This window comes from Glandiceps talaboti, chromosome 10 (assembly GCF_964340395.1).
Source record: "Glandiceps talaboti chromosome 10, keGlaTala1.1, whole genome shotgun sequence".
Classification (NCBI taxonomy): domain Eukaryota; kingdom Metazoa; phylum Hemichordata; class Enteropneusta; family Spengelidae; genus Glandiceps; species Glandiceps talaboti.
This window is the reverse complement of record NC_135558.1, coordinates 12,358,527-12,375,000: the sequence shown is the minus strand read 5'-3', so window position 1 is coordinate 12,375,000 and position 16,474 is coordinate 12,358,527. Positions and strand designations below refer to the sequence as shown.

The 16,474-nt window shown below is 37.9% G+C and overlaps 1 protein-coding gene across 1 annotated transcript; it reads left to right on the top strand.

The window, feature by feature from the left end:
* Positions 1–322: 322 nt before the first annotated feature.
* Positions 323–5,707, top strand: LOC144441433 (galactose-3-O-sulfotransferase 3-like). The gene is made up of 3 exons (XM_078131002.1): positions 323–1,336; positions 2,575–2,795; positions 5,575–5,707. Exons 1-3 carry the CDS (start codon positions 388–390, stop codon positions 5,653–5,655), a joined length of 1,251 nt encoding a protein of 416 aa, XP_077987128.1. The 5' UTR covers positions 323–387; the 3' UTR covers positions 5,656–5,707.
* The last annotated feature ends 10,767 nt before the right edge of the window (positions 5,708–16,474 follow it).

Genomic DNA, 16,474 nt, shown 5'->3' with positions numbered 1-16,474 from the left:
AGCCCACCACCATGTCACACCCTCATATTTTTAGAGGTCCCAGTATTTTCTGCTCAGGGCCCATGCTCGCTCCCAAACAGAGAAGTGTTCTATCTTCACAGCGCCTGATTTTTAAATAATTTTCTTTACAGGAAATTCATTCACACATTTCTACCAAGTAAAGCCACTACCGGACCTTCAAATTCAAACTTTTCCACAGCTAGTAGTGACGTCACAACATCCAAAAGAGAATTTCCTGAAATGCCATGGTTGACAAATTTGACAACTTATGCAAAACCGTGTTCTCCCCTCAAGGATGTCGCCTATATCTTTAACCGTAAAACGGGCAGTACAACTCTCGTCACGATATTAGACAGATTTGGGAAACAGAATCACCTTCCTTTCCGCATGATGACAATATTTCACAAGGGTAAAAGTTACATAGGAAACTTAGAAACCTATCTAATCCATGGAGAAAATTCTCCCGGTGCTTCCCTTCCCGTGATGGGAACTAGGCGGGAAGATAGGACTCTTGTTGCAAGGACTGGCCAAACTTTAAACTTCGCTGCTGTTAGTCCAATGCAGGTGAAAGTAATAGAAAGGGCTCCACAAACCATTCTTCTTTCTATTGTACGTGAGCCAGCAGCAAATTTTGAGTCTGCCTTCAACTTCTTTAATTTGTACAAGTATGTGAATAAACATCCAAGTTCAAATCCTGGTGAAAAAATAAAGGAATTTTTACAAAAGCCGGAATATTATCGAAATAAGGTATCGAAGGGTCGTAACTGGTGTGTAGCAAGGAATGGTCAAGCATGGCATCTTGGTTTGGATCACAAGTACCACGACAGGGAAGATATTGTGGAGGAATACTTCTCCAGACTAGCAAATGAGTTGGACTTGGTGTTTGTCACGGAATACTACGATCATTCCTTGATATTACTAAAGCGAATAATGTGCTGGAAGATGGAAAACATATTATACATTGCCCGTCGAGTGAGAAGCAAGCGTACACCTCTCACTCAAGACATGAAAGACAAAATACGAAACTGGAATTACGTGGATGTAAAACTTTATCAAATATTCAACAGAACACTTTGGAGCAAAATTGATCAGTATGGACCTGAATTTGACAATGACTTACAAGATTTCCGCCAACTTAGGGATGCTGTATCTAAGGATTGTAATTTACATAAAACACTGATAAAAGAAACAATCCAATTATTGGCAAAACATGGTTCCCATGTAACAGACTCCAGAAAGTTTTGCATGAAATTGCTAGCTTGGTTTACCATGGATGATGGCTTAGAACTTGCTGGAGGCTCACATGGTATAGGTGCCTACACATCCTTGGTTAAAGGTAAGGATATAACATATATTTTGATAAAAGAGAGGTTTTTTTATGATGCCATTATGCAAAAGGGATTGTCGACGGTCACATTGTGAAGTCATGTTGATGATTGGGTTAAAGTGGCTGGCTTGCAACCTTCAGGTCGCACTCTCCAGCCTCACCTCTGCCGCTTGTTTCTGAATGCCTTAAGGCCAAATAGGACAATTTGAATCACAATTGTACCCCAGAAATTGAGGACCTGGTAGGATAGAGGTTTCAATGTGAATGCTTTTCTGCTATATGTTTACAGAGGCTGCAATGGACTACATCTTCCACGGGGAGATGGAGAAGTATAAAGAGCCATACTAACAATGTGTTACCCCCATTTTAGACCAAACTGTATTTTTTTCATGAGATGGATTTTCATTTACCACGAGTACAGGGGTCTAGATCTCATTGAAATGAAGTTCGCGAATGAAATGTGGGTAGAAAATAATGAAACAAAGGGTTGATACCATTTTAGAGCAGGGCTAGATGACCCCATTTCATACCAACCATTCCATATCTACACCCCCATTTCAGTGCAAGACCCGGAATTCATATCCAGGTGGCAGCACGTCCGTATACACCAAGGTAAAGTGTTTTCTGTATGTACCACAATCGTTTATACCATCCATATCAAGTGTAAAAGTATACTGTTTCACTTGCTAATTGACCACATTTGTAAGGCCACATGCTAGGCTTGTAAATAAAACCTTTTCAAACATTATACTTTTACACTTGATATGAATGCTATAAATGAGTGTAAAACGTGGAGAAAATGCCTTACTCCAGTGTTACTCGTTGAATTATCCTTTGCTTCAAGTCATCCGTGGACTTGTGCTCAGTGAATATCATAAAAATCACACATCAAACTTTCAGATGCATGTATCGAAAATCGCCAATCTGATCAAAATTTGATGTGGTGAATACGACTCATTTTCTTTATTTAGCTCTGTATCCCCTCTCTTTATTCTCAAACAACTAGTTATTTGCTTTTCGGTTTCGTGGTTCTTGGAGTGATCGTCGTCTTTAAAACGCTTACTCCCGGAACAACAAAATCGAAAACAAACTACAATAAACGAAGTTAATAAAGATATATAAAGAAATCGAGCCGTATTCACCTATTTAAATTTTGATCAGATTGTGAAATTTCTAACTGTCGAGAATAACTGCAAATGCTGTGTTCAAGTTGGTGGCCATCATTATTTTTTCATCTCCTACAATAGGCACCAAGGACCCCCTTGGCTCTTTCAAATCTGAAAATGCTGGCAACGGAGAACAGTGCATAAAAGTGTACTATCACAAAGCAATATCGTCCAAGGACAGAAAATCGTTAGATATTTATATCTCAAAAATGGGTTCCAATATTTCAAACATAGAAGTTCAGAATACAACTAATGGATCGTATGTTGCTAGCTATACCACAGGGGAATGGGAATATTTTCAGGTGAGTTGATTCCTGAATATATAGATCTATTTCTTAGTTCAAAATGAGACTCATTCCAGCCGATGCAGTTTCTGTGAGCACATGTGGTTGGCGGTGTACAACTGCCAATTGTAATAAGAGACCGGTCAGTTTCCTTGACCTGGTGGTGGATTGTGGTAGATGGGGGGGGGGGGGGTCACCCTGTTTTTAAAATTGGCAGGGGGGGGGTGTCATGTTGTTTTGAAATGTGTGGATGGGGGAGAGGTCATTGTGTTTCGGATTGTGATAGAATTAAAAAATCCTTTTCTACAATGGCATATAGCCTTGTCTGAAATGAGGTACATGTGAATATTTGTTCTTGTCCCTGTTGCTTACACTTCATGTAAGAGTTCAGACATAACTATGCATATAAATATACATATACATGTATTACCTAGCTACCACACAAGTTACAGAACATATCATGTAAATACTTGGCTGTTTCACAATGAATGCTTCACTTTTATTACACTTTGGGGCAAAAGTGAAATTGAAGGTTTCATAATGGTAATCTTCATAGGTAGTTTATAAAAGAATTAATCTAAATTGTTCAACTCTTCAGTATGAACTTGTCAGAAGGGATTAATACACTTTCTATTTAGGACACTACATGTTATCAGCACTACAAATCACCACATCTCGTCAGATTCCAATTTCTACTATACACTTGGTATGGCCACCTAATGTTCTCTAACATATCCGACTTTACTATACATGCAATATTAATGCCCTTATTATAGCAATGTGACAGGCCGATTTTTATATAACATGGGAAAGTCATTTAAAATTTACATTTACGTTAGCACTCACACATTCAACCAACAATCAGATGTACCAACCCTTTTACTGTCATAATGGTATTAAATCTTTCTTGACTATTTTCACCCTCTGCTAATTTGAGATGAAATTGTCATTTAAAGATGTGAAATGTTTGCCAAGATAGTGTAAAATTGCCTTAACACTCAAAAATCTCCCCTACCTATGATACTACCATTAGATGTACAGATCTTTACTACAATGATATCATTTAACTTTTAAGAACATATTTCAACCCTATGTAAGTTATAAAGAATAGTTTCTGATACTTGATGGTGCAATCTTGTAAAGCTTGGAGGTTATTGCTTGAAAGGGTTTGAATAGCCTAAAATAGGCTTCAAGAGTAAAAAATCTCCAGGGCTTCTAGGGGAAACTATCAAGGAACCCCCCCCCCATGAGGTGGACACATCCCAGTCTCAAACTCCCCCTACCTCTTACTGTCAAGCTATCAAAGGATATTTCAAAAATTTCAACTCTATGTAGATGTTGCTCGGAAATTATTGTAGGAATGGTCTGAATACTGTAGTCTCCAAATTGACTTAAGTGATGGGGGGGGGGGGTTCAGCCTGTTTTGGGTTTACAGATAGGCGGTCAGTGACTTTTGACGGCCTGACCCCCAGGCTGGAGAAACTGAATTACCATCATTTGGAATAATAGTGCCGGTTTGTAGTGTATATACTGACATCAAGCACTTGGCAACAGCAGATTTTATATCAAAGTGGCTAGTAATAAGTTCTTGTCCTAACTCATAGTTAGGTATACTGTACATACAAGGCATATACAGTGAAAGTCAAAATAGCTTTTGTGATAATGAAATGTAACATGAAAACACAAGTTGTGTGAAGTAGAATGTACTATTTTCAGTGTTACCAAACCACCCCTGTGGGAATCAGTGCAATTGCTAACATTATTTATCAGAGCTTTTTGTAGGCCCTGTGAGACTGTTTTTGAGGCGTACACCCCTGGGCTAAAACTATGTATGTTGGTTGCATACTATGTGTCTTCAATGAAGACCTTTTTAGTGCAACTGAATTTCTACATATATGCCCAACAAACCGACCATTTCCACAGCAACAGCAAACAGCAAAAACCAGTGGCATTTATTACATCAAAAGCAATGAGGTGTAGTCATAAACATTATGTGCATAACAACCAGCTGTGACACACCCATATACAATGCAGTAACCAAACGATAGCCACAGTGATGGGCATGAATCAATGGGCATGTCCTACCAATCAAAATTTCTGAAAATTCAACTGTCATTGCCCATATTGTACCAGTTGTGCTACAATGCCATTGGCCGTATTTTGAAAAAAAAATGTTTGAATCTGTCACGTTTGGTGTAGACTGCCACTCTACGGCAATGTTCTGTTAGTTGACAAATAATGTAAATATGATACATATAATATTTTCAGAGCCAAAGCAAATCACCGGTAGGTCTCCTGTGTGCCCTGTAATAGTGCCCTTGGGAAAAATAAAAAAGTATTGTTCTCTGTATGCATATTGAGGTCACAATGGGTCATGAATCCATACCACGTGAGATGGTCTAAGCCAATCACTAAAGGCTGTATGAAAACGTGTGTTATAAACGAAATTAGTCCATTAAAAAGAAATGTAGAGGAATCCCAGTTTGTACAATCCATAAGATTAAGATAAAGGAAAAGACCAGTCAGACTTGTCACCACCTTTTACAACACTTATTTTGATTACTGCTATCAACTTACATATTACACAACTGTGAAATGTTGTCAAGAAGTCCCCCTGCATATATACGAAGACAGAAGGCAGAAATAAGTCTGACCGGACCTTTCCTTTTGACACATATACAGGTACATGCCATCAGAAAATAGGGTCACGTTTTCTGGTGTGCAAATCTTTATGTGGTTCTTGTATTTTACTCAATAACTGTATTTATCTATCATTTTCCATGCACATCCGTTTCAGGTGACAACACATGTCAAATACGCCACTGACGGATATTTGATAGATGCATTAAGTATGACAAATGGTCGATGTGATGACTAGAAGACAGTTTATCCAGAAATAATTATCAATATATCGCAAACCATGGACTGGAGGGTGCCGGTCTTTTTCATAGGTCGCGGCGTGCATGGAATTTATTGACCCTACCCAAGACCATGTGCTATAATTACTGACCGTCCCTCTCGTCTGTCATTGGAATATATGTGATAAGAAAAACAGTGACCCTTCCCAAAACATTTGAATGAAAAATGGTGAACCTCTCCCGTGTGCTTTGTATCCAATCCCTCCGGCAAAAGGAGACCTTAATGTTGAACTGACAGATGCGTCGTTGTGGGTGCTCTTTACGTCCGTTGACTATTTCGTGATATCAACACAACACAACACAACACAACACAACACAACACAACATATCTTTATTATCCCAACATGGGCAATTCTTTGTGTTAACAGTGCAGGGTGTTATTCAACTTAACTGAATGTAGCAAAGGTCATTCCACTGATTACATACTGTAAAGCGGTTGTCGTTCGTTTTATGTCACCTTGGGTTGTCACTCGTTTTAGGGTCACACCAATTAATAGGTTTAGTTGAGAAAAGACATGGTATGCAGTGTTATACTTTCACCCATAGACTATGGAAGGGAACATAAATAGACTTGTTTACCGTACCCTCAATATTATTTGCATACATCACGTAATCAAAAACAGACAATGATCGATGGTCCATGTTCTATCCTTGATTCGTTTCGCCTGCTGACGATATTACAACCCTTGTCCTCTGATGCGTGGTTTTATCTCGGACTATCATGTCTCAGCTCCCAATAAATTTCTCTCGAGTTGGGACATTTGTATCCAATCCCTCCGGCAAAAGGAGACCTTTACAGGGCACCTGTAAACAAAGGTGAGTGATCAGAGATCATAAGCGACTATTGCAGTCATATCGTATTACCGACGACCGACTGCTTGTCTTGACACCTGAGAAAAAACTACAAGACAAACATATCGGTTAACTGGAGATGCAGGACGGAAGGGATTCCTGACTGGACACTCATTCGCGTACTTACGTTAATATGTAGAAAGAAATGCATATGGAACTTATAACTTAGTCAGTCCGTATAAATAGATGTAAAATCATTACGTTAATACGTTAATATGTATTCACTTGTGCGCTCCCAGACTGTTCATCGTCGAAGGCGTCCATGTACATGTCCTGTAGTAAATGTGTACTTACATCTTCGGCTACACACCTCACCGGGGTGCAGAACTTAGGGACTCTTCAATAGACACGGTTTTGTTTCCCATTGTAGCAAGAATGTACGTTGTGTACTTGATTGTTTCAGCTACAATCGATGGAAGGAAGGCAACTGCAAATACATTTATATAACAAATGTAGCCCAAGGAATCAAGTCGAGTAGGTGGTTTAATATTTGTCCAGTTTCTGGTGAATTCATAGGGATTGAATGATTAAATGTAGAATAAATGACGTCATTCGACCTCAATGGTAAATGTACTTGAGCTAGTTCCTAGTAGTGCAGGGGCATATGGGTTTTCGTGTGAAATGCATGTTGATTTTATGAAACATATATGGTTACGTTCATTATAGGACCACATATAAAAAAGTACATGTTGGCAATTTTTATCTTCAAAATTAGTCTTAGGGGGCTAAAAATAAAATGTGGCCCCAAGACCCTATTCTTAACCATTGGTTTGGCAATGAAAACCCATGAATCCATGTGATTATAGTCAACTTCCATTGATATGGCCTTAGCAACAGCCATTAATGCCAGTACATTTTGCAAAGATAACAACATTTTTGGTTAGTCAGGCCAAAAAAAATATCAAAACATGTATGAAATATGCCTATCAACAAGACCATGTCCATAGCAACAGTCAGAACATTATGTATATTGTAAAGATAACAACAGTAATTGGTAGGTATATATAAGGGCAGCTTTAATTCTGTTTCTCATGACCCAAACGACCCTAAATGTCTTCAATTAGATGAAAAAAATTTAAATCGACGCCCTATATGGCAGGGTTAGGAAAACCATGAGTGAATGAAAATTATTTTTTATCGCTGAAATTTGGGCAAATTCAATAAAACAAACAGTTCAAATGTTCCTTCTGACTTTACTTGCCATTTCTAAGTCATTCAGAATGTTAAAATATGATTATGAATCGAAGTAATTTAGTACATACATTAATGATAACAAAGTGCATGTGTCATAAAGTTTGATAATACCGTATAGCTTGTAATTTTAATGAGTTATTTGCATAATTAGTGATTTTCAGTAATTACGCTAGATCTTAAGAATGCACTCATCCTCTGGTGTTATATGGATGTGTGAGCTGATTAAAAATATGCACTTCTGATCGCAATAGATATTATACTTAATCGATAAAATAGAGAAAATATCACTATACTAGTACATGTATATTTTGGCATGTCATACCTCTCAGTATCGAAACAATAAACGGTTCATGCATATATTCGGAATAGGTAGCCGGTGGGGGTCAGCTATGAAACAGTGATGCGAAGCCCAGGGTTAGTCGAATCTCCACTAAAACTACATCGAGCTGTAAGCCATTAATACACGTACAATTACTGAAATTTAACTAGCAAATTACAGTCTACCATCTTTGAAACAAGTGAATATATCCATCGCCCTTTTGTAATAAAACTTGGCGAATCTCATAAGCTTAAGGTGAACAGATTACACTAACCTAGATCGTGTGGTGGTGTCTGTGGATGGTAGGCTGGTAGCCTGAATGAGAATGAATGGGTACTCTTAGGTAGGTTTTATTTGAGTAGACGTGGTAACAAGGAAAAAAATAGTTGACAAAACAACTACTTGAGTGGTAGACCTGATTATTTTTTTTTCAAAATTATTGTCTAGTATTAAATTGATTTTACTGGCACGACCCAACCTTTACCATACCTGTGACCCACCTAACTACCATCTCTGTCAAGGGGTAGTACGAGACAAAGTGACACTTTTGACTGTTCACAGCCCCCAGGGGAGAGGTCACCGGGGGTGAATTAAGTCAAAGGTGTCACTTCATCTCATACTCACCACATTTACACATCCTCTGCTAAAGATTTACCCCGGTGGAAAGACATGGTCAAATATGACTTTTCGTATAGTGAAACTAAAATGGTGGACTCTAGTGAAATTTACAGCGGGTTAAAAATACACCAAACTCAACTTTTACAAAAGAGGATATGAACAATAAGTTCCAAAGCTACGTTTTATTTATTGATGTAGTAACTAATGGATATGCAATATCATGTCTGGTAGCGCAGAATTTTTCTTTCGACAAGGCGTGAAGGAACAGCAATCTAAAGTTTTGCCTTTATTGAAGGCATTCAGTTTACATCTGAAACATATTTTTTGATCAATAGCATAGCATCAATTGAATCGTTACTATACAAAGTTATGTATTCGAGTGAATAGACCCAATTATTTTTATTCAAAACTACTGTCTAGTCTCTCACTCACGCCATTATGTCGTATGCATTGTCTACGTTTCTACTAGTGTAGCTATTTGGTTGGAGTTACATGTCAATTCAAGGGAACAACATGAAAAGATGTGTTCTCCGCTGTTACATTTGATTACGTTATTTCATCGAAATTCTAAAATAAAACAGGATAAACAGCATAAAATAAAGATGATAAAATCAGTATCTGAAGAATATCTTTTCTAATATTTCAAAGGAACAATATGAATATATACATATTTAGTTTAGTTATTCAGCGTGAAGGCACTCTTACATTCGATTACGCAACGAACTTTCTCTTGGTCAGTCATGAATAAAGGTTGAAAGTAACAGCAGAGACACATTCTAATGTACCACCCAACCCCAACCACCAACCCACCAGAAAATAGTATCTTAAATCAAATTTTATTGCATTGTTAGCCATCATTCCAAGTTTTTTATTACTCAAATAAAATCTGACATTCAAATCCTCAACATAAACAACATGGAATGTACCCTTCTACATCTTTTGGTAATTCTCATACACAAATAACCTTTATTGCTGGGAATAAGTAGTCACATGCCAACTAGGACCAGACAGACTATTACGTCGCATTATATAAGCTTACACTCAAATGTTATGTTACAACATGACAAACGTTCACAGGCACAGACAAACCGATAAAAGAGTCGCGTGAACCACAGACAAGTACATGTATATGCATGAACCTACAACAGAGGGGCGTGCCCGGTGTTGTTTTTGTACCAATATTTGTCAGTTTGATAGTGATAAGAAGTAGACTTTTTATTTCGTTCTGATCACAGGCGTTTCTATATAACTCCTGCAATGGTAGTATATGTACAAATATACAGCGTCAAAATGATTTAATGTGTATGTATACATATAACGGGAATATTGATTAACGTTCAGTATATGCAGTTGTCATGGGGAGGGTCATGTTTTACAAAATGGGACAAAGGGGAGGGTCACTTTTTACGAATGGAGAATGGGGGGGGGGAGGGTCATGTTTTTCTTAACAGACCATGTGTGATTTCCTCCGCCCCCTGTAAATACTGAAGGCTCCCTAAACCAACCAGAGTATTCAAAGTAACTGAAATAATTCATGGTTGGCGTACATTTTTGAAAGAATAGCAATCAGCAACATCAAACAATACAGGAAATCAAATAAACCTGAAGCATCATACATAATATGCAAATGATATGCAAATAAATAAGCCAGAATTTATAATATTGTGATTAAAATGCAAAATTATACAACAGTCTACAAGTTTATCGTCAACAGGATGCCCATAAGTACATTTATACAGATATAAAGCAATCGTACAGTTCACATATTTTAATTTGCCATCAATATACAGAAAAACCATGATTTTACATCATTTATGAAAGTGCTGCAAAAATTACCCTTCATATTGAAATAAAAATTGCCAACATATATTTTTTAATTGCTCAGATGATGGGGAACACAATGATATATGTTGGCAAAAATTAACATGAATTTCACACGAAACCCAAAAATCTGCCATATGCCCCCGCACTATAGACATCTTAGTAGATTTCCTTTAAAAAATACAACCTAACATGGTGATCATTCCATGTACCTTGATGGTGTAATGAAGTGTGTACACTTTTACAATAAACATTTGCTAAGGATAAGGCATTATACATAGGTATGTATGTCAATAAAAGTGTATGTTTTGTTGAGGTTTAGTTTTATGTTTCCAATAGTTTTTGTTAATGGAAAATTCACAAAATCATTATCAAATGTAGAGTCGAAATTGTTTGCCAAACTGTCTTTAGAATGAATTTCCAGCCATCTAAATAAAAAAATTCATTCGAAGACATCCCAGACCAGACTGAAGAGGTATGTCTCTTTCGTACCCCCTCCCCATCAACACATCGCGTTTTTAAAGCTTATCAAATTGAATCCAGGTCAGCCATACTGGTTCACAGCTTAGTAAACACTAGAGCATATGTCATGTACGGCGGCGTGTACCATGTCTCTGTCTTGGGGTCTGTGCACTAGTGTTTGCATTACTTTTGTTATGCTTTCTTTTCAGTCATTGAGATACATTCACCAAAAAATTACAAAGAGTAAATCCCTTCTTTTGTCACCGAATTTACAATTGTCTAGCATGTCTTACATAACAATAATAGGAGAAATTCTCTCTCTATGACGTGCCCTTTTTGCAACGTTTTATCTAAAACTAAAGTCGTCGCCTCGCTCCGATCCGGAGCAATACTATAACCGAGTACTGCTCAGCGAGTGCCGGAGGCACGAGCCTTCGGCACTAATAACAGTTTGTGCCTTTGGCAATCGCAGTTCCTATCAGTACACATTAGTATTCAGTGCTTCGGAGAGAGGCGGCGACTTTTTTTAGATGAAACGTAGCAAAAACGGCACGAACGACTGTCGACAGTCTAACCGCACGCTTTTAGAATAGTTTACCATGGTCCGCTCATGTTCAGGCGTGTTATGGTTCTCTCTAAGCCAGTTGTACATCCATGGTTGTACTTACTCACTAGTTATGCAGTTATACACAAATTTTAATCCTAATACTCAGTATCGGAATTTGTCTCGGGGATTATTCTAAAACGCCTGCCAGATTTAAATTGAATGCCTTCCGTCATGAATGTATTAGCATCATCTGTGGTACTAGTGATACATCCATGGTTTCCAGCGACAGAACGAAAACCTATGAGTTAGTTCCTATTTATTTATTTATTTATTTATTTATTTATTTATTTATTTATTTATTTATTTATTTATTTATTTATTTATTTATTTATTTATTTATTTATTTATTTATTTATTTATTTATTTATTTATTTATTTATGTGCCATCCACGAAAGGTACAATAACTTAATCATAATACCGTACACAGTCAACAGTATTACATGTTCGACCTGTGGGTAAATGTATATTTTGTAGCTCTATACACGATAAATCAAATCAAATCAAACCTTGGTTCCGCACCCAAAGTTGAACGGCGATCACGATGTCGGCCTGTTTCTGTACTGCCTATGGATAATATCAGCCACTGATTAACATGTGGAGGTTTTTTTAAAGGATACAACAAAATATAATCTGACTCTGAATATACCTGCACTAGCTTTTTATCTTATGGTAGAGGGTCAAGAAGATTGACTTATTCTCACACGTGCCTATGTAATGCATGTTAAGCAGTGGAGTGGAAGTTATACTGTCGACAAGAAATCGGATATTCGTTAGTTTATTCAGGAGGAGATACCGAGAATTTCGAAAAAACCATCATAGAAATTATACAACATTACGGAGGTTTTTAGTGCATATTGGATATTTAATCCCAATTCATGCTTGTATGCAACATCAGAACCAGGTAAACCACTGTATAAGATATTATATTATTTGGAAAAGACTCAAATGTATATTGTTACTATTCAGAAAATATAAAGAAATATCCTTAATTTTGAAAAAAAAATGCGAAGCCCGCATGAGGATATATTGCCCATCGCCAGAAAAAAATATATGGGTAGGTTGAACAGCTTTTTCATTTTTTCTGGCCTAATGTTGTATCTTTCAAAGTAGTTGCCGAAAAGATGTCACATTCAAAGTAAAAAAAAATGGATGGTGCTTTCTCAAATAAGTACACAACAAAATAATCACTTTCTCTACCCAACTCCCAAAACTGTTATGGCCTCGTTTATGTCGGAATCCAAGATGAACTCAGTGAATTCTCCTTGTCATTATTATTATAATGGAAATTGAAGTTTGGATTTTGATGTCGAAGGTACAGCTCTGTTTACAAATTCAGGGCCATTCTTTCCATAGCAAATTGTCGCTTCAAAATGAATTGCGGAATAACGCTAGTGTCGGTGTGCAATGAGATAATTATATCAAACATCATTTTAACCAAAGACAACGTCGAACACAATTATTGAAAGAAATATCTTCAAATAGTGGATCTTAAACTGCGTACCTAGTTTAATAGTTTTTTTCAGGGCCACCAAATATTCCAAAAAGATATCTGCCGTTTTATCAGCATGAAATGTTTTAATATAAGGAACAAGATGTAAATGAGATCGAGCGCTTCTTCGGAGTCACTGCATGCAGCATAGCAGGCAACCTCACGTTGAACGACCTTTTCCATATCTTTTTTTGAATTTCACTGGCTGACATTATAATTGCGACTTGCTATCTTCAAATAAAGGAGACTTTCAAGACTACTGTTACTCGCAGAAAATACACAGTGCATGTGCGCACTTCTTTTGTACTATCCCGCGCAAAGAATTTTTAATTTGCTGCAAAAAGTTACAATTTTTAACTTTTAATTTGTACACTGAATTGTAATTCAGTGTACAATAGCGATATAAGATATAATACATATTAGCCATGAGTCAGTGTACAGTCACTTTAGTGAGCTATCCATTTAAATCGCGCATGTAATGCTAGGAATCATCACGCAAATAACGATTTTAATAGCATCGCTATGTATTCAAAAAGTAGCTTTTTCATTCTTTTTTTCCAAAATATCAGGGGGGGGGGGGCAGCTGCCCCCCCCTGCAGGCTACGGTACTGCTAGGTGTTTGGCGACATGTATAAACAGCATCATGTCTGTACTCACACAGTAATTACAAATTCATGACACGGCCTTACAAATTTACTGTACACATTCTCTACTTACAGTAATGGTAGTCTTCCTATATATGGTTGTTCACTGAAGTCTGTCTAGATCTAATGCAATATACTGCAATACACGCCATCGCAGGAGTGGATAGCTTTATGTTATGCAGTAAACACATGAACTCTACGCCTTCCATGTACTAGCAACCATGACTATTTCGAACTCACCCTCAAGACTCATCAAGGTAAGAATTCGGATACTGTTAGAGCTAGAAAAGCTACAGCTCGTTTTAAGTTATCGTTCACTGACTTTTTGAGCGAACCACGCAGAAATCAATAATAAACTACACGATAGGCCAAAAAAAGTTGTTTCAGGTCAGGACAGTTTGTCTAAAGTGGAGCGACGACGCGAATATTTTTTTCTTTTATTCTCAACAGACCTGTCACTCAATCTGCTTTATGGCAGTTATATGTGCATATGTGGGGCAGATTTCATTTGCTTGTTCATGATTGGCTCTGCAGTTGTCTTCACTGAAGTAGGGAGGGTTATGTTTGTGTTTCGTGTTCGTGTTTCGTGTTTCTCTCTCTCTCTCCCCCCCCCCACCCCCCGATCTGCAGACTGCATGGGCTCGACAAACATGAAAGAGGGCCGACGCGAGGGTATTTTGATGCGCGCTGACCAGAAACATTTTTTTGGGGTCTTAAACTTTAAAGATAGCAAGATTGACTGAATATAGCTTCTTACTCCATTTTTACAGGCTAAAATCTATTTCTTGTTTGCGTGTTTGGTTGGTATGACCATCGTGGTTTATCTTTCCCGCATAGGTTCCATTGATTCCTGGGTAAATCCTCCGTATTCATCTCTGTAAGTATATATTAATTCTCCCAAGTGTGTGTGTGTGTGTGTGTGTGTGTGTGTGAGAGAGAGAGAGAGAGAGAGAGAGAGTGAGTGAGTGAGTGTGTGTGTGTATGTGTGAGAGAGAGAGAGAGTGAGTGAGTGTGTGTGTGTGTATGTATGTGTGTGAGAGTGAGTGAGTGTGTGTGTGTATGTGTGTATGTGAGAGAGTGAGTGAGCGAGTGTGTGTGTATGTGTGTGTGAGAGAGAGAGTGAGTGTGTGTGTGTGAGAGAGAGAGTGAGTGAGTGAGTGTGTGTGTATGTGTGAGAGAGAGAGTGAGTGAGTGAGTGTGTATGTATGTGTGTGTGTGTGTGTGAGAGAGAGAGTGTGTGTGTGTGTATGTGTGAGAGAGAGTGAGTGTGTGTGTGTGAGAGAGAGAGAGTGAGTGTGTGTGTGTGTGTGTGTGTGTGTGAGAGCAAGAGAAACAGAGACAGACAGACAGACAGACAGACGACATATACATACGTACGGACATACATGTACATATACATACATAGAAATGCATATGGAACTTGTAAGTGAGTCCGTATAAATAGATGTAAAATCCAACGTTTCGAATACCATTTTATTATCGAGGTATTTATTGGCAAGCTTCAGACATGTTAGGTAAACCCCTGAATACATACATACATACATACATACATACATACATACATACATACATACATACATACACAGGCAGACAGGCAGGCAGGCAGGCAGGCAGGCAGACAGTCAGACAGACAGACAGACAGACAGACAGACAGACAGACAGACAAACAAAGACAGACATTGACACATACTTATAGATACTTGAGAGTTCTCTAGAGAGATTAACACACACAAACACCTTCTCATTGTAGTCACCCGCCTCAAAATTGAATATAGACTTCGTAACTTATTGTGGTGAAGTAGCAACTTGAAGTATTTTTGCAAATGTACTGTAAACAACCACACGGTTTAATTTGGTTCAAACCATGAGCAAAATGTTTCTTGCCAGACCATCAGAATTGTCAAGCCCACCACCATGTCACACCATCATTTCTTTTCGTGGTCCCCGCATTTTCTGCTCAGGCCTCCTGCTAGTTCTCAAACAGAAATGTTCTATCTTCACAGAGCCTGATTTTTAAATAATTTTCTTTACAGGAAATTCATTCACACATTTCTACCAAGTAAAGCCACCACCGGACCTTCAAATTCAAACTTTTCCACAACTAGTAGTGACGTCACAACATCCCAAACCAAATTACCTGAAATGCCAAGGTTGACAAATCTGACAACTTATGCAAAAACGTGTTCTCCCCTCAAGGATGTCGCCTATATCTTTAACCGTAAAACGGGTGGTTCAACTCTCGTCACGATATTAGACAGATTTGGGAAACAGAATCACCTTCCTTTGCAGTGGATTAATATATTCCACAATGGTAAAGGTTACATGGGAAACTTAGAAACATATCTAATCCACGGCGAAAATTCTCCCGGTGCTTCCCTTCCCGTGATGGGAACTAGGCGGGAAGATAGGACTCTCGTTGCAACGGCTGGCCAAACTTTAAACTTCGCTGCTGTTAATCCAACGCAGATGAAAGTAATAGAAAGGGCTCCACAAACCATTCTTCTTTCTATTGTACGTGAGCCATTAGCACATTTTGAGTCCGCCTTTAACTTTTTTAATTTGTACAAGTATGTTAATAAACATTCAAATTTAAGCTCTGGTGAAAAATTAAAGGAATTTTTACAAAAGCCGGAATATTATAGAAATAACGTATGGAAGAGTCGTGACTGGTGTATAGCAAGGAATAGTCAAGCATGGCATCTGGGGTTGGATCATAGGTACCACGACATGGAAGATATTGTGGAGGAATACTTCTCCAGACTAGCAAATGAG